Below are 17,779 nucleotides of genomic sequence, written 5' to 3'. Positions count from 1 at the left end.
ATGAGAAGGGACTAATTAGCAATCTTGTTGTGCGAGGCCCCTTGGGGAAGAGTGACCATAATATGGTCGAATTCTTTATTAAGATGGAGAGTGACAAAGTTAATTTTGAAACTAGGGTCCTGAACTTAAGGAAAGGTAACTTTGACGGTATGAGGCGTGAATTGGCTAGATTAAACTGGCAAATGATACTTAAAGGGTTGACGGTGGATAGGCAATGGCAAGCCTTTAAAGATCATATGGACGAACTTCAACAATTATACATCCCTGTCTGGAGTAAAAATAAAACGGGGAACATGGCTCAACCGTGGCTAACAAGGGAAATTAATGATAGTGTTAAATCCAAGGAAGAGGCATACAAATTAGCCAGAAAAAGCAGCAAACCGGAGGACTAGGCGAAATTTAAAATTCAGCAGAGGAAGACAAAGGGTTTAATTAAGAAGGGGAAAATAGAGTACGAGAGGAAGCTTGCCGGGAACATAAAAACTGACTGCAAAAGCTTCTATAGATATGTGAAGAGAAAAAGATTAGTGAAGACAAACATGGGTCCCTTGTAGTTGGATTCGGGTGAATTTATAATGGGGAACAAAGAAATGGCAGACCAATTGAACAAGTACTTTGGTTCTGTCTTCACAAAGGAAGACACAAATAATCTTCCGGATGTACTAGGGGACCGAGGGTCTAGCGAGAAGGAGGAACTGAAGGATATCCTTATTAGGCGGGAAATTGTGTTAGGGAAATTGATGGGATTGAAGGCCGATAAATCCCCAAGGCCTGATAGTCTACATCCCAGAGTACTTAAGGAAGTGGCCCTAGAAATAGTGGATGCATTGGTGATCATTTCCCAGCAGTCTATCGACTGGAGTTCCTATGGACTGGAGGGTTGCTAATGTAACACTTTTAAAAAAGGAGGGAGAGAGAAAACGGGTAATTATAGACCGGTTAGCCTGACATCAGTAGTGGGGAAAATGTTGGAATCAATCATTAAGGATGAAATAGCAGCGCATTTGGAAAGCAGTGATAGGATTGGTCCAAGTCAGCATGGATTTATGAAAGGGAAATCATGCTTGACAAATCTTCTGGAATTTTTTGGGGATGTAACTAGTAGAGTGGACAAGGGAGAACCAGTGGATGTGGTGTATTAGGACTTTCAAAAGGCTTTTGACAAGGTCCCACACAAGTCATTGGTGTGCAAAATCAAAGCACATGGTATTGGGGGTAATGTACTGAAGTGGATAGAGAACTGGTTGGCAGACAGGAAGCAGAGAGTCGGGATAAACGGGTCCTTTTCAGAATGGCAGGCAGTGACTAGTGGAGTGCTGCAGGGCTTTACAATATATATTAATGATTTAGATGATGGAATTGAGTGTAATAGCTCAAAATTTGCAGATGATACTAAACTGGGTGGCGGTGTGAGCTGTGAGGAGGACGCTAAGAGGCTGCAGAGTGACTTGGACAGGGTAGGCAAATGGGCAAATACATGGCAGATGCAGTATAATGTGGATAAATGTGAGGTTATCCACTTTGGGGGCAAAAACACGAAGGCAGATTATCCGAATGGCGGCGGATTATGAAAAGGGGAGGTGCAGCGAGACCTGGGTGTCATGGTTCATCAGTCCTTGAAAGTTGGCATGCAGGTACAGCAGGCGGTGAAGGCGGCAAATGGTATGTTGGCCTTCATAACAAGGGGATTTGAGTATAGGAGCAGGGAAGTCTTACTGCAGTTGTACAGGGCCTTGGTGAGGCCCCACCTTGAATATTGTGTTCAGTTTTGGTCTCCTAATCTGAGGAAGGACATTCTTGCTATTGAAGGAGTGCAGCTGGAAAATATGCATCCACTATTTCTAGGGCCACTTCCTTAAGTATTCTGGGATTTAGACTATCAGGCCTGGTGGAGACTGGGGTTTCCTGCCCCTGTGGCAGAGGCTGTCCACCAGAGGGCACTGCGGTGGGAGACCTGAGGGTCATTTGCATAGATGTGCAGGGCCCAGTATAAAAGGCTGCCCACCATGCTTGTGCCTCACTCTGGAGTTACAAATAAAGGACCAAGGTCACTACAGTTTGAGTACAACACATTGGCTTGTGGAGTCATTCATAAGTGCATTACAGACATAACAGCTGGCGACGAGAATACGGACTTTCACGTGATTATGGCTACCTTTGGCACACTAAAAGACTTCGCAGAGGGTTATGATTGGGATGGGATGCCTTCACGGAAAGGCTCGAGTAATATTTCGTGGCAAACGACCTGGCAGGGGAGACGGACACATTGGCGGAGAAGCGCAAGCCTATACTGTTGACCAGTTGTGGGTCAGAGGTCTACCGCCTCGTCAGGGACTTGCTGGCACCCACGAAGGCCAAGGATAAGACATACGATGAGCTGACTGAACTAATTCGCGACCAACCAAACCCAAAACAGAGCATCCTCACTGCCAGGCACAGCTTCTACACTCACCGCAGACCTGAGGGCCAGGAGATTGCAAAATATGCTGCCAACCTCAGGAGACTTGGACTTGCGGCACCGTGTGATTTTGGCACGCACCTCAACGAAGCATTGCGAGACTTCTTCATTATGGGAATTGGCCACGAGGGTCTCCTTCATCTGCCGACACCACAATCAACCTGCAGAAGGCCATCAACATCAGTCAGGCGTTCATGACCCTCGACCTGCAGCACCAAGCAAATTATTCATCTTGTGGACTCAAACCCGGCAAGTACTGTACACAGAATGGTGCCTTTCACAAGCAAGACTGTAGAACGTGGCTCTGCCCAGGGCAGAGAGCACAGATCTCAGGGTTCCAGAACTCAAGAGTCCGCCGAGGGATGCTAATCGAGTAGCACCATGCTGGCGTTGCGGAGGAAACCATAGGGCTCACCAGTATCGGTTTGCTGAGTACGTACGCAAAGCCTTTAACACGAAGGGCCACCTCCAGCGTATGTGTAAAAGAAATACGACTCCGTCTAGCAGAGGAGTCGGTAGATGACTTTGAATCCAGCGGGGATTATGATGATTTGACCAGGGAGGCAGCTCAGCCCCAAGAAGAAGTGTGTGGAGTGTATACCGGCACCACCAATTGTCCTCCAGTGAAGATGGAAGTCGAGATAAACAGCGTTCCAGTCTTCATGGAAGTGGACACGGGAGCGAGCCAGTTAGTGATGAGCCAGGATGCCTTTGAGAGGTTATGGAACAAAAAACGACCCGAGCTGGTTCCAGTACAGGAAAAGTTGCGCACCGACACCAAGGAGCTGATCCCAGTCCTTGGTAATGCGGATGCAAGTACAATCCATAATGACGTGGTACAAAAGTTACCTCTGTGGATTGTTGCAGGTGATGGTCCAACGCTACTTGGAAGAAGGTGGATAGGGAAGATCCAGTGGAAATGGGAAGACCTCTTCACTCCAGCAATCGATGTTCCCCGTGCTCAGAGGCAGAGCAAAATCTCACCTTCGCTTGGGCCAGACACCAGAGAACAGACCAGCGCAGCACCTGAAGCACAGAGCATCCATCACGACTGCGTGGCAATGATCCAACCGGAACAACCTAAAAGTACCTTCCTAGCTCCAGTGGCAGGACTCCTGGGGAGGAAGATCGAGTTCACAGGCACTCTTCCAGCTTTTGTGGCAGAATCGCGGGAGAGAAGGATCAAGGCAGTCGACCTCGAGGACAGAGGCAAGATGGTGTCCCTGCTGCAGCGAGGTGCAGCGTGGCTGAAAAAAAAAGATGGCTTTGGCCATATCACGGGGTGCAACGCTGAGGGACCAACACGTGGTGTCTAACAAGGGATTTGATTGGGGTAAAGCCAGCAGGGTTCTCTTAAAGGAGACCTGCAACCAACTGAACATAAAGAGACATTGTATGCATGGCAATCAATGTAACGAACCGATTAAGATTGTGAACAAAATGTTGTTGCGAGATGTCGGTACTATTCCTAACGTAAAGAACAAAATGTTGTTACGAGATGTCAGGAATAGAGTGTACCCAAAAGTAGCAAGCGAGTGAATTCGGGAGGGTAAAGGCGCTGATCCCGATTCCCTGCCCCAGGTATCCCCACAAGTTATAGGCCAGCGACCTCAGGAGGGTGAAGGCACTGATCCTGATACCCTGCCCCAGGTCTATCCCATGCTGCAGGCACCCGATGGCACTATTCGCCACGGACCTGGAAACGAAAACAGTGCCAATACGCGCAGTCGGCCGCCGTTGCCCACCACCCGGGTGGAGACGGTGCAGCCCCCAGACCCAGTCACTACCTCGGCCATGTCCGGGAGTGAAAGGTCAGAACCAACGAGTTCCCCAAACGGGACCTGGAACAGCCAGGTTCCCAACATCGTTAGGGAGCAGGCAGAAGATTCTGCAGCCCTCAAAGGAGGACAGGGAGGCCACACACATCTGTGGCTCTGCCCACCACTAGGCAACAGCAAAGGCCCCCCCAAGTCCTGGCTAGGTTAGCGAACCAAGCCCACTCTGCTAGCAGGGGGCGCAATGCTGCTATCAGACGACGAGGACCCCGCCCAGTTGTTCTGGAACCTGCGTCCTTCAAACTAGGGTCCTGAACTTAAGCAAAGGTAACTTCGACGGTATGAGGCGTGAATTGGCTAGAATAGACTGGCAAATGAAACTTAAAGGGTTGACGAACAATGGCAAACATTTAAAGATCACATGGATGAACTTCAACAATTGTACATCCTGTCTGGAGTAAAAATAAAACGGGGAATGTGACTCAACCTTGGCTAACAAGGGAAATTAAGGATAGGGTTAATCCAAAGAAGTGGCATATAAATTGGCCAGAAAAAGTAGCAAACCTGAGGACTGGGAGAAATTTAGAATTCAGCAGAGGAGGACTAAGGGTTTAATTAAGAGGGCGAAAATAGAGTACGAGAGGAAGCTTGCCGGGAACATAAAAACTGACTGTAAAAGTTTCTATAGATATGTGAAGAGAAAAAGATTAGCGAAGACAAACGTAGGTCCCTTGCAGTCGGATTCAGGTGAATTTATAATGGGGAGCAAAGAAATGGCAGACTAATTGAACAAATACTTTGCTTCTGTTTTCACGAAGGAAGACACAAATAACCTTCCGGATGTACTAGGGGACCGAGGGTCTAGTGAGGAGGAGGAACTGAAGGATATCCTTATTAGGCGGGAAATTGTGTTCAGGAAATTGATGGGATTGAAGGCCGATAAATCCCCGGGGTCTGATAGTCTGCATCCAAGAGTACTTAAGGAAGTGGCCCTAGAAATAGTGGATGCATTGCTGATCATTTTCTAACAGTCTGTCGACTCTGGATCAGTTCCTATGGACTGGAGGGTAGCTAATGTAACACCACTTTTTTAAAAAGGAGGGAGAGAAAACGGATAATTATAGACCGGTTAGCCTGACATCAGTAGTGGGGAAAATGTTGGAATCAATCATAGCAGCGCATTTGGAAAGCAGTGACGGGATCGGTCCAAGTCAGCATGGATTTGTAAAAGGGAAATCATGCTCGACGAATCTTCTGGAGTTTTTTGAGGATGTAACTTGCAGAGTGGACAAGGGAGAACAAGTGGATGTGGTGTATTTGGACTTTCAAAAGGCTTTTGACAAGGTCCCGCACAAGAGATTGGTGTGCAAATCATGGTATTGGGAGTAACCAGGAGAGAGAACCGGTTGGCAGATAGGAAGCAGAGAGTCGGGATAAATGGGTCCTTTTCAGAATGGCAGGCAGTGACTAGTGGAGTGACGCAGGACTCAGTGCTGGGACCGCAGCTCTTTGCAATATCCATTAATGATTTAGATGAAAGAATTGAGTGTAATATCTCCAACTTTGCAGATGACACTAAAGTGGGTGGCTGTGTGAGCTGTGAGGAGGACGCCAAGAAGCTGCAGGGTGACTTGGACAGGTTAGGTGAGTGGGCAAATGCATGGCAGATGCAGTATAATGTGGATAAATGTGAGGTGATCCATTTCCGGGGCAAAAACGCGAATATTATCTGAATGGTGGCAGATTAGGAAAAGGGGAGGTGCAACCAGACCTGGGTGTCATGGTTCATCAGTCATTGAAAGTTGGCATGCAGGTACAACAGGCGGTGAAGAAGGCAAATGGCCTTCATAGCTCGGGGATTTGAGTATTGGAGCAAGGTGGTCTTACTGCAGTTGTACAGGGCCTTGGTGAGACCTCACCTGGAATATTGTGTTCAGTTTTGGTCTCCTAATCTGAGGAAGGACAGGGATGGCTGGACTAACATATGAGGAGAGACTGGATCAACTGGGCCTTTATACATTGGAGTTTAGAAGGACGACAGGGGATCTCATAGAAATGTATAAGATTCTGACGGGACTGGACAGGTTAGATGCGGGAAGAATGTCCCCGATGTTGGGGAAGTCCAGAACCAGGGGGCACAGTCTAAGGATAAGGTGTAGGCCATTTAGGACTGAGATGAGGAGAAACTTCTTCAGAGAGTTGTTAACCTGTGGAATTCCCTGCCGCAGAGAGTTGTTGATGACAGTTCATTGGATATATTCAAGAGGGATTTAGATATGACCCTTACGGCTAAAGGGATCAAGGGGTATGGAGAGAAAGCAGGAAAGAGGTACTGAGGGAATGATCAGCCATGATCTTATTGAATGGTGGTGCAGGCTCGAAGGGCCGAATGGCCTACTCCTGCACCTATTTTCTATACCTGTACTGCTACCTCAGTACTTACCATGACTGAACCATGAATGGAATCTCACCAATCCTGGCACACGACCGCAAAACGGAACGAATGTAAGTCACCGAACCAAGATGTCATGATACAAACTGTAACTTCCTTTCTTTATAATTGCACTGTGTCTGACCCTGTATGTTAATGTACAGTCTCTCGCCGCTCCTTCGCCCAGACGTCGCCTCTCCTGCTGTACCTGCCCACGCTCCAATCACCGACTTGGACCCTTTTCACTGCTGTTGCTCTCCTGCTCCAGCATGTGCTGCTCCCTGGAGTGGCATGGCCGCCACGCTGCTCCTTCCGCTCCCCGGCTTGCTCCAATGGTGCTCGCAGGCCGGGGGCCACTCAGCCTGCTGAGAGAGGTGCGAGTCGGGGTTCAGAAGAGGCGAGGGCCCAGGGGCAGCATGGGCAAGCCCACACTGTGATATGTGTGCGCACTTGGTCCGTGCAGCAGAGCAGGTCTCCAATCGTCTTGGTTAATCCTCACTACTGGACCAACTCCTCGCTCTGTCAAGCCCGTGTGGTGGCTGGTGTGCAACGGTCACCATACATTAATAAAATCCAAGCACAGGCACCTTCCATCCCTTCAAGATTTAGTTCGGATCTGGAATTTTAGGTCCATCATTGAAACACCTGTGAACTTTTTGACATGGAAGCAAGTCATCCTCAGTTCAAGGGACTGCTTATGATGATGTTAATGTAACGGGCCTGCTGTATGATCTCGCTGTGGGGGGGCGGGGAAATGGATGTATGTAGCCATGGACACACACATGGATCACACCCAGAACCCACTGGAATCTCCACTGCATCATCGAACCATCCAAACTGGTAACCACTACCCAACGTTGTGGCAAAAGGACTTGGGGGTTAACAGGGAGAGAGCCAAGCCAAAGCACAGCCAAGGTGCAAGGGCTATTGGCACTTAAGTCTGGGGTAAGCTAAGCCAGAGCACATAGCGCAAATTAATCGGCATGAAGACTTGGGGGGGAGTGATGTTATATATGCAGACTATAGATATACTCTGTGTATTCACTGTATAGTTGCATAAGATGGAGACTTGTTACCTGATGTACTATCAATAAGGTTTACACTGTGGATCTACTATGCTGGCACCACTAGAGGGTGCAACTGGTGGAGACCGGGGTTTCCTGCCCCCGTGGCAGAGGCTATCCACCAGAGGGCACTGCGGTGGGAGACCTGAGGGTCACCTGCATAGGTGTGCAGGGCACAGTATAAAAGGCTGCCCACCATGCTTGTGCCTCACTCTGGAGTTAAGAATAAAAGATCCAGGTCACTACAGTTTGAGTACAACACATTGCCTTGTGGAGTCATTCATAAGTGCATTACAAGACATAACAACCTTGACCACCTATTTCCATCTCTGTAACATTGCATGTCTTTGTCCCTGATTCAGCTCATCTGCTGCTGAAAACCTCATCCATGCCTTTGTTACCTCTCGACTTCATTATTCCAACACTCTCCTGGCAGCCTTCCATCTTCCACCTTTTATGAACTTGAACCCATCCAAAATTCTGCTGCCCATATCCTAACTTGCACCGTCCTGTTCACCCATCATCCCTGTGCTCGCTAACCTACATTGGCTCCTAGTCTGACAACGCCTCATTTTTAAAATTCTCATCCTTGTTTTCAAATCCCTCCATGGCCCTGCCCCTCCGCATCTCTGTAACCTCCTCTGGCCCTACAACCCTCTGAGATCTCTACGCTCCTCCAATTGTGCATCCCCGATTTTAAATCGCTCCTTTGCCGGCCATGCCTTCAGCTGCCTGAGCCCTGAGCTCTGTAATTCCCTCCCTATGCCTCTCTCCTCCTTTAAGATGCTCCTTAAAAACTACCTCTTTGACCACGTTTTTGGTCACCTGTCCTAATATCTCCTTATGTGGCACAGTGTTTGATATCGCTCCTGTGAAGCACTGTGGGACGTTTTACTAAGTTAAAGGCACTATATAAATGCAAGTTGTTGTTCTGCTGAAGTCCTTTAAATGCTACACTAACAGTACAATGTTGCTGGTAATATTGGACTATCTTTTTTGGGATATTTAAAAACAAGCATAATGTACATAAGGCCTGCTTTTACCAGCGTAAGAGTTTTAAAAGATAGAAAAATAAAACGTTATCAATAATTTTTATATTATATTTTTATATTAAAAACCCAGTCCATTAAGGAAAGTTTATTTTTTACTCCTTTTAAACATATTAAAATAATTTCAAAAAAATAATTTTGTCTAAAACATTTAATTAAATTCAATTTTAATTAATTTTAAGTCTGTCAGGTGTTTTTCTTATCTTTCTTTTGTGTTTCTGGGGTATCCCCGTTTATAGAAATGGTGAACTCCGTACAAACGAAGATCACCATTATTGGCCTCAAGTTTCCACATGATTTGCTCCTGATTTTTAGGAGCAACTGGTGTAGAACGGAGTATCTTAGAAATCGGAATTCTCCACATTTAGTTTGCTCCAGTTCTAGTCAGGTAGAACAGTTTCACTTTGGAACAGAATTTTTTTTTCAAAAGGGGGCGTGTCTGGCCACTTGCGCCTGATTTCAAAGTTTTGGGAGTGAAAACTTACTCCAAACTAACTTAGAATGGAGTAAGTGAAGATTTTTGTACGCTGGAAAAAACCTTGTCTACACTTTAGAAAATCAGGCGTAGGTTACAAATTAGGCGTAGGGAACGAGGGGGGGGGGGGGGGGGAGGGAGGGGGAAGGGAAGTCTTTAAATTCTACAATCAATCCTTAGTTATACTTATACAAATATTATACAAATAAATCCAACCTGAATAAAAATTTATAAGCAAAGAAAAGATTAAATAAACCATGTTCCTACCTGTGTGAAAGTGCTTCAGGCAGGCCTTTCATGTTGGAGACAGGCAGCGGTGTGGCGTCAGTGTCTCGACGGCAGCGGCAGCAAGCTTCGAGCTGAGCTGCAGTGCTTGAGGCAGGCCTTCATTCTCTTCGTGGCTGGCCGCGAAGAAGCAGCACCGGACGGACCCGAGACCATTCGGCCATGAGATATCAGCGGTGTCAGTGGCTGGCCAGCAGCCAAAGAATCAGCAGCGGACGGACGTGAGACCATTCAGCCATAGGATATCAGCGGCGTCAGTGGCTGGCCGGCAGCCGAAGATACAGCAGCAGCCTTCGAGCTGTGAGGGGGACTGAGGCCATTTGGACAGGGAGAGGCAGCCACATCGACAGTTTTATATTTAAATTTGCAGAATGGGTGCTGCATTGTCAACACCACGTATTATTGCAAAGTTGAATTGGCACTCTTATTTCTCCAAACACACAGTCCTTAATTTGCATGCACCAATGCAGCACCGGTTCTGCAAGTTTAGCAGTGAAAAGCTGAACTCACTGGTTTCAGCAGGTGATTTATTCAGCAGTGCTGCTAAAAGCACTCCCTCACACACAGAAATATCAAAAAAAATTAAATTACAAGCCTTTGCAGGGGTCCAAGAAACAAATCTTCACTTTTTCTGCAGTATTTTAAAAAATGGCTGAGTGCTAATGTTTGTGTGAGACTGCGCGTGCGCGCACGCTCCAACGCGCATGCGCAGGGTTGCCGGCACCACGAAGGCTAATTTAAATTGTGCCCGCCCGCTGTTTAGAAAATCGGCGCGAGTGTTAGGCTCCGCCCCCTGCTACGAAGAGCACGCCACGCCAAGCAGACATCGAGCTCCCAGAATATCCGGATTTTTTTTTTTAGGCGCAGTTTTCGGCACGAAAAACAGGCGCCCAGCTCGGAGGTGCGCCGTTTTCGCCGCGGCACGAAACGTGGGGCCATTGTGACTGGGGATACGCCACTTTCATTGGTTGGTCCAGCCCACGTGATCCCAGGCTGCACATACCTCCTGGAATACGTGGGTCCCTACGCTGGACTGTGAATGGATGCCTCGGAGTGCAAGTCTATATTCCACTGGGAACACAAGGTACTTTCGTAAAAAGAGTTTCGGTCAGAGGCATCTGCCGGGAGGAAGCCTCCGGCTGCAAATTCTGGGCCAGTAAAAAAAAACAAATATTAAGCGGGGGGAGGGTGGGGGGGGTGGAGAACAGCAATAAAAACACACACACTACTAAAAAGGTGGGAAAGAAAAGCTGATTCCCCTATGAATTGCACATGGAGCTTCCTTTGCATCCATTCAAAATAGACAAAAAGTGCAATCCCACGATAAAACCTAGGAAATTGTGGCAGAAAGCCATTTAAATATTTATAAATCTTTCCTGGGGCCTTAAAGAGGCAATGGCACAAAATATGCAAAAGCATTTGAATACATAAAATACAACTGGCTGGTATATCGCAGACAAATGAATTGGTTGCAAAACATGTTCAAGGGCTGTTTGTTCAGTTTTCTTATTCTGACACATGATACTGTAATTTATTATAAGGGGTTTCACCCTTTCTGATAAGCACTCGATGACCTTATGCAATTACAAAAATATATTTCGGAGAGGAAATTCCAGGTCACACAACTGGAGCTAAGCAAGTTAACAGGCAAACTGCTCCTAGTCATTGGGATGGCGGGAAGCGAGTCCTCGGGGACAACTTTCTACCTCTGATTTCCTCCTCTTGTGGAAAGGCCGGCTGCGGGAGATTAAACCTGCATCCCAATCACATATTATAATAAGTGATAGCCAGTGGGATATTGTATCCCCTCAACACTATAAATTACTATGTGGTAAAAGAGTTTTCTATTGCTTACTTACCAATCTGACTCAGTGAATCCAGCCCAGCTGGGACAAACAGCGGCTTGTTGTGCTCTACAGATATTGTTTTGCTACAAAACACAAAAGAACATGAGAGATTTTGATGGATGACATGTTTAATTTTAAAACAGCTTCCCAAAACAGTGGAAGGGAGGCCAAAAAAACCTGGCTGTTGGGGATGAAGGGGCCTCCCTTCCTGTGTCATACTAGTATGCTTCGTGGGCTGGAAGACTAACAGCAGCAGATGGCATCCATGGAGGTATGTAGAGGCTGATCTGTCATTCCTTTTTGACAAGAATGAGAGTCAGTAAATCAGTGCTTTGTGCCATATGTTTCAAGAATGGCCCTACATCTAGGAGCTATCTTCCTTATAACTTAGTAATCACCACAATAGAGACATGGCCATTGCAAGTACAACATACATGTTGCTCACCTTCTGTCAGTGCCGAATGCCAAATGGTTTAGGACAGTCCGCATCTTAGACATCATACTTTCCAATTTATTGCTGAAAAACTGAATAGATATGGTACAATTTTTTTAGGATTTGAAATGAATGTTCCTCTTCTAATTTCTTACTAATTGATGCATTCATTGCAAGGAACGCTACAGGCATGAGAAAGATATAATACCAATATAAATACAAAAGGGAAAGAATTACAAATGTGAAATTAGGCATAACATGATGTCAGCATTAGGTATGTTTTCCTTCTTTTCCTATACCCTAAAGACTTAGTGGCAGAGTGTACAAGTACACTGTTGTGAACTACCTCTGAACCTGGATTTAAATGGAATTCAAAATGATGGAATGAAGGTCAAGGGTTCTGCATAAAATGGGTTTGGCTGTCTCAAACCAACTCTTACTGACTGTGAACCCACAGCATTAAACTGCCAAAAGTTTGGTGCAAACTGTCAAACTTACTCAGATATCCCACAAAGATGACTGGTGTGGAAAATGGAAAGATAGTTGGTGAGAGGGGAGCGACCTATCAAAAGCCCAGAGGGAGATCGAGAGCCAGCGGCAGTTGGTGAGAGGGGAGCGGCCTATAAAGGCCCAGCGGGAGATCGAGAGCCAGCGGCAGTTGGTGAGAGGGGAGCGGCCTATAAAGGCCAGCGGGAGATCGAGAGCCAGCGGCAGTTGGTGAGAGGGGAGCGGCCTTTAAAGGCCAGCGGGAGATCGAGAGCCAGCGGCAGTTGGTGAGAGGGGAGCGGCCTATAAAGGCGTACCGGTGCAGCTACAGCGGGAGAGAAAGCAAAATAGAAGTAGAAAGGAATCAAAAAGTGACGTCACAGCCAATGGGGTAAGTGATTGGCTGGTGATTGGTGAGTAGCTTTTCTTTTTCTTTTTTATATCAGTAAGTGAACTTTAGCATTGTTACTACCAATTTAAGGGTATCTAAGGGTTAAGACATGGCAGGAGAGCTCGGTCACGTGATATGCTCCTCCCGTACCATGTGGGAACTCGGGGACACTACCGGTGTCCCTGGGCGCTACGTGCGTGGGAAGTGTATCCGCCTCGAGCTCTTGATGGTCCGCGTTGCGGAATTGGAGCTGAGGGTGGATTCACTCTGGAGCATTCACGATGCTGAGAATGACGTGAGTAGGTCTTACCGCAGGAGAAGGGTCCACAGCCAGATAGGGAATGGAAGACCAGCAGGAAGAGCAGTGCAAGAAAAGTAGTGCAGGGGTCCCTGTGGTCATCTCCCTGCAAAACAGATACACTGCTTTGAGTACTGTTGGGGGGGATGACTCATCAGGGGAGGGCAGCAGCAGCCAAGTTCATGGCACCGTGGCTGGCTCTGCTGCACAGGAGGGCAGGAAAAAGATTGGGAGCGCGATAGTGATAGGGGATTCGATGGTGAGGGGAATAGATAGGCGTTTCTGCGGCCGCAACCGAGACTCCAGGATGGTATGTTGCCTCCCTGGTGCAAGGGTCAAGGATGTCTCGGACGGGTGCAGGATATTCTGAAATGGGAGGGAGAACAGCCAGTTGTCATGGTGCACATTGGTACCAACGACATAGGTAAAAAAAAGGGATGAGGTCCTACGAAAAGAATTTAAGGAGCTAGGAGCTAAATTAAAAAGTAGGACCTCAAAAGTAGTAATCTCGGGATTGCTACCAGTGCCACGTGCTAGTCAGAGTAGGAATCGCAGGATAGCGCAGATGAATACGTGGCTTGAGCAGTGGTGCAGCAGGGAGGGATTCAAATTCCTGGGGCACTGGAACCGGTTCTGGGGGAGGTGGGACCAGTACAAACCGCACGGTCTGCACCTGGGCAGGACCGGAACCAATGTCCTAGGGGGAGTGTTTGCTAGTGCTGTTGGGGAGGAGTTAAACTAATATTGCAGGGGGATGGGAACCTATGCAGGGAGACAAAAATGAGGCAAAAGCAAAAGACAGAAAGGAGATGAGGAAAAGTGGAGGGCAGAGAAACCCAAGGCAAAGAACAAAAAGGGCCACTGTACAGCAAAATTCTAAAAGGACAAAGGGTGTTAAAAAAACAAGCCTGAAGGCTTTGTGTCTTAATGCAAGGAGTATCCGCAATAAAGTGGATGAATTAACTGTGCAAATAGATGTTAACAAATATGATGCGATTGGGATTACGGAGACGTGGCTCCAGGATGATCAGGGCTGGGAACTCAACATCCAGGGGTATTCAACATTCAGGAAGGATAGAATAAAAGGAAAAGGAGGTGGGGTAGCATTGCTGGTTAAAGAGGAGATAAATGCATTAGTTAGGAAAGACATTAGCTTGGATGATGTGGAATCTATATGGGTAGAGCTGCAGAACACGAAAGGGCAAAAACGTTAGTGGGAGTTGTGTACAGACCTCCAAACAGTAGTAGTGATGTTGGGGAGGGCATCAAACAGGAAATTAGGAGTGCATGCAATAAAGGTGCAGCAGTTATAATGGGTGACTTTAATATGCACATAGATTGGGCTAGCCAAACTGGAAGCAATACGGTGGAGGAGGATTTCCTGGAGTGCATAAGGGGTGGTTTTCTAGACCAATATGTCGAGGAACCAACTAGGGGGGAGGCCATCTTAGACTGGGTGTTGTGTAATGAGAGAGGATTAATTAACAATCTCATTGTGCGAGGCCCCTTGGGGAAGAGTGACCATAATATGGTGGAATTCTGCATTAGGATGGAGAATGAAACAGTTAATTCAGAGACCATAGTCCAGAACTTAAAGAAGGGTAACTTTGAAGGTATGAGGCGTGAATTGGCTAAGATAGATTGGCGATTGATACTTTAGAGGTTGACTGTGGATGGGCAATGGCAGACATTTAGAGACCGCATGGATGAATTACAACAATTGTACATTCCTGTCTGGCATAAAAATAAAAAAGGGAAGGTGGCTCAACCGTGGCTATCTAGGGAAATCAGGGATAGTATTAAAGCCAAGGAAGTGGCATACAAGTTGGCCAGAAATAGCAGCGAACCTGGGGACTGGGAGAAATTTAGAACTCAGCAGAGGAGGGCAAAGGGTTTGATTAGGGCAGGGAAAATGGAGTACAAGAAGAAGCTTGCAGGGAACATTAAGGTGGATTGCAAAAGTTTCTATAGGTATGTAAAGAGAAAAAGGTTAGTAAAGACAAACGTAGGTCCCCTGCAGTCAGAATCAGGGGAAGTCATAATGGGGAACAAAGAAATGGCAGACCAATTGAACAAGTACTTTGGTTCAGTATTCACTAAGGAGGACACAAACAACCTTCCGGATATAAAAGGGGTCAGAGGGTCTAGTAAGGAGGAGGAACTGAGGGAAATCTTTATTAGTCGGGAAATTGTGTTGGGGAAATTGATGGGATTGAAGGCCGATAAATCCCCAGGGCCTGATGGACTGCATCCCAGAGTACTTAAGGAGGTGGCCTTGGAAATAGCGGATGCATTGACAGTCATTTTCCAACATTCCATTGACTCTGGATCAGTTCCTATCGAGTGGAGGGTAGCCAATGTAACCCCACTTTTTAAAAAAGGAGGGAGCGAGAAAGCAGGGAATTATAGACCGGTCAGCCTGACCTCAGTAGTGGGTAAAATGATGGAATCAATTATTAAGGATGTCATAGCAGCGCATTTGGAAAATGGTGACATGATAGGTCCAAGTCAGCATGGATTTGTGAAAGGGAGATTCATGCTTGACAAATCTTCTGGAATTTTGAGAGGATGTTTCCAGTAAAGTGGACAAAGGAGAACCAGTTGATGTGGTATATTTGGACTTTCAGAAGGCTTTCGACAAGGTCCCACACAGGAGATTAATGTGCAAAGTTAAAGTACATGGGATTGGGGGTAGTGTGCTGACATGGATTGAGAACTGGTTGTCAGACAGGAAGCAAAGAGTAGGAGTAAATGGGTACTTTTCAGAATGGCAGGCAGTGACTAGTGGGGTGCCGCAAGGTTCTGTGCTGGGGCCCCAGCTGTTTACATTGTACATTAATGATTTAGACGAGGGGATTAAATGTAGTATCTCCAAATTTGCGGATGACACTAAATTGGGTGGCAGTGTGAGCTGCGAGGAGGATGCTATGAGGCTGCAGAGTGACTTGGATAGGTTAGGTGAGTGGGCAAATGCGTGGCAGATGAAGTATAATGTGGATAAATGTGAGGTTATCCACTTTGGTGGTAAAAACAGAGAGACAGACTATTATCTGAATGGTGACAGATTAGGAAAAGGGAAGGTGCAACGAGACCTAGGTGTCATGGTACATCAGTCATTGAAGGTTGGCATACAGGTACAGCAGGTGGTTAAGAAAGCAAATGGCATGTTGGCCTTCATAACGAGCGGATTTGAGTACAGGGGCAGGGAGGCCACACCTGGAGTATTGTGTACAGTTTTGGTCTCCTAACTTGAGGAAGGACATTCTTGCTATTGAGGGAGTGCAGCGAAGATTCACCAGACTGATTCCCGGGATGGTGGGACTGACCTATCAAGAAAGACTGGATCAACTGGGCTTGTATTCACTGGAGTTCAGAAGAGTGAGAGGGGACCTCATAGAAACGTTAAAAATTCTGACAGGTTTGGACAGGTTGGATGCAGGAAGAATGTTCCCATTGTTGGGGAAGTCCAGAACCAGGGGTCACAGTCTAAGGATAAGGGGTAAGCCATTTAGGACCGAGATGAGGAGAAACTTCTTCACCCAGAGAGTGGTGAACCTGTGGAATTCTCTACCACAGAAAGTAGTTGAGGCCAATTCACTAAATATATTCAAAAGGGAGTTAGATGAAGTCCTTACTACTCGGGGGATCAAGGGGTATGGCGAGAAAGCAGGAAGGGGGTACTGAAGTTTCATGTTCAGCCATGAACTCATTGAATGGCGGTGCAGGCTAGAAGGGCTGAATGGCCTGCTCCTGCACCTATTTTCTATGTTTCTATGTTTCTGAAACTGAGGCGAAGATACATTGCTGGAGCAATGCAAAGGGAACTTTGCTTTGCACCTAATCCATTCTGGAACCTGATCTCCAAAAATAATCAAAAATTGGGATTACGATTAGAATAATTATCTCCACTTGCTAGCAACAACAGGAGCCGATGGCTGGGTATTGGTCTGGATCTACATTACTTATAGTGTGGAAATGGAGAGGACCACATTGCTTTCATAACTGTAAGCAAAGCTCTTAAATGGGATCCTGTCTCTGTGATCTTCTTGCTCTTTGATGAAGAACTTAGCCTAGGCATAAATGAATGAGGAACCATTCAGCTTTTGCCAAAGGAGACACTGATTACAAATATCACCCTGTAAATAATCCAAACATACCAATAATGAAGCTCCATAGTAATGGGCCACAAAGCGCAGTGTCTTGCAGATTACTTTTCTCTTTTCAGAGTCAAAATCCTACAGAAAGAACCCACCAGTTAACAAATCAACAGAATTATAGCTTTCATAATGGTATATAAGTAATGGAAATGCATAAATTAAAACTGACAATATAATCTGCACTGTACCTGAAAAATATCATACTGGCTCCCAATTATAACAAGAGGAATGGGAAATGGATCAACTAGTTCCCAGTCCTATTGGAATTAAAAAAAAAGAGAAACACAAAAATAAATTTATTTTGGAGCTTAAGGAATTCAAACATCTTGGTATATCTATACAAAATAGCTAGAGAAATGCATACGAATCAAAATATCTGGACCCCTCATCCAATTCAAAGAAGTCACTGAATTAAGGTTGACATCAAATGAGATCCTACTAAAATGTTGTGACACCCCTAGCAAAGAGCTGGCATAGACTCAATAGATCCAATAGCCTACTTCAGCACTATAAACTTCTACGGACAGATTCCACTTTATTTTACCCTAACAAGATTAAAACAAAAGATTAAAACTGATGCTATCTTACACCAGGATGTTTGAGTAATGGAAGGGATACATGCACCAAATA

At 46.2% G+C, this 17,779-nt stretch overlaps 1 protein-coding gene across 2 annotated transcripts in view; it reads right to left on the bottom strand.

The window, feature by feature from the left end:
- dync2li1 (dynein, cytoplasmic 2, light intermediate chain 1) overlaps nucleotides 1-17,779 on the bottom strand; it is a 58,724-nt gene that overhangs the window by 14,217 nt on the left and 26,728 nt on the right. The window contains exons 7-10 of one of the 2 annotated variants that reach the window (XM_070889340.1): nucleotides 17,338-17,406; nucleotides 17,150-17,227; nucleotides 11,830-11,909; nucleotides 11,397-11,467 (exon numbers count right to left, since the gene is read on the bottom strand). In XM_070889340.1, coding sequence (XP_070745441.1) covers nucleotides 11,397-11,467; nucleotides 11,830-11,909; nucleotides 17,150-17,227; nucleotides 17,338-17,406 — 298 coding nt within the window. The remainder of the gene's footprint in view (nucleotides 1-11,396; nucleotides 11,468-11,829; nucleotides 11,910-17,149; nucleotides 17,228-17,337; nucleotides 17,407-17,779) is intronic. The other variant, XM_070889341.1, reaches the window with a different exon arrangement.

Source organism: Pristiophorus japonicus, chromosome 9 (genome assembly GCF_044704955.1).
Source record: "Pristiophorus japonicus isolate sPriJap1 chromosome 9, sPriJap1.hap1, whole genome shotgun sequence".
NCBI lineage: Eukaryota > Metazoa > Chordata > Chondrichthyes > Pristiophoridae > Pristiophorus > Pristiophorus japonicus.
This window is presented reverse-complemented; position numbering and strand designations above follow the sequence as displayed.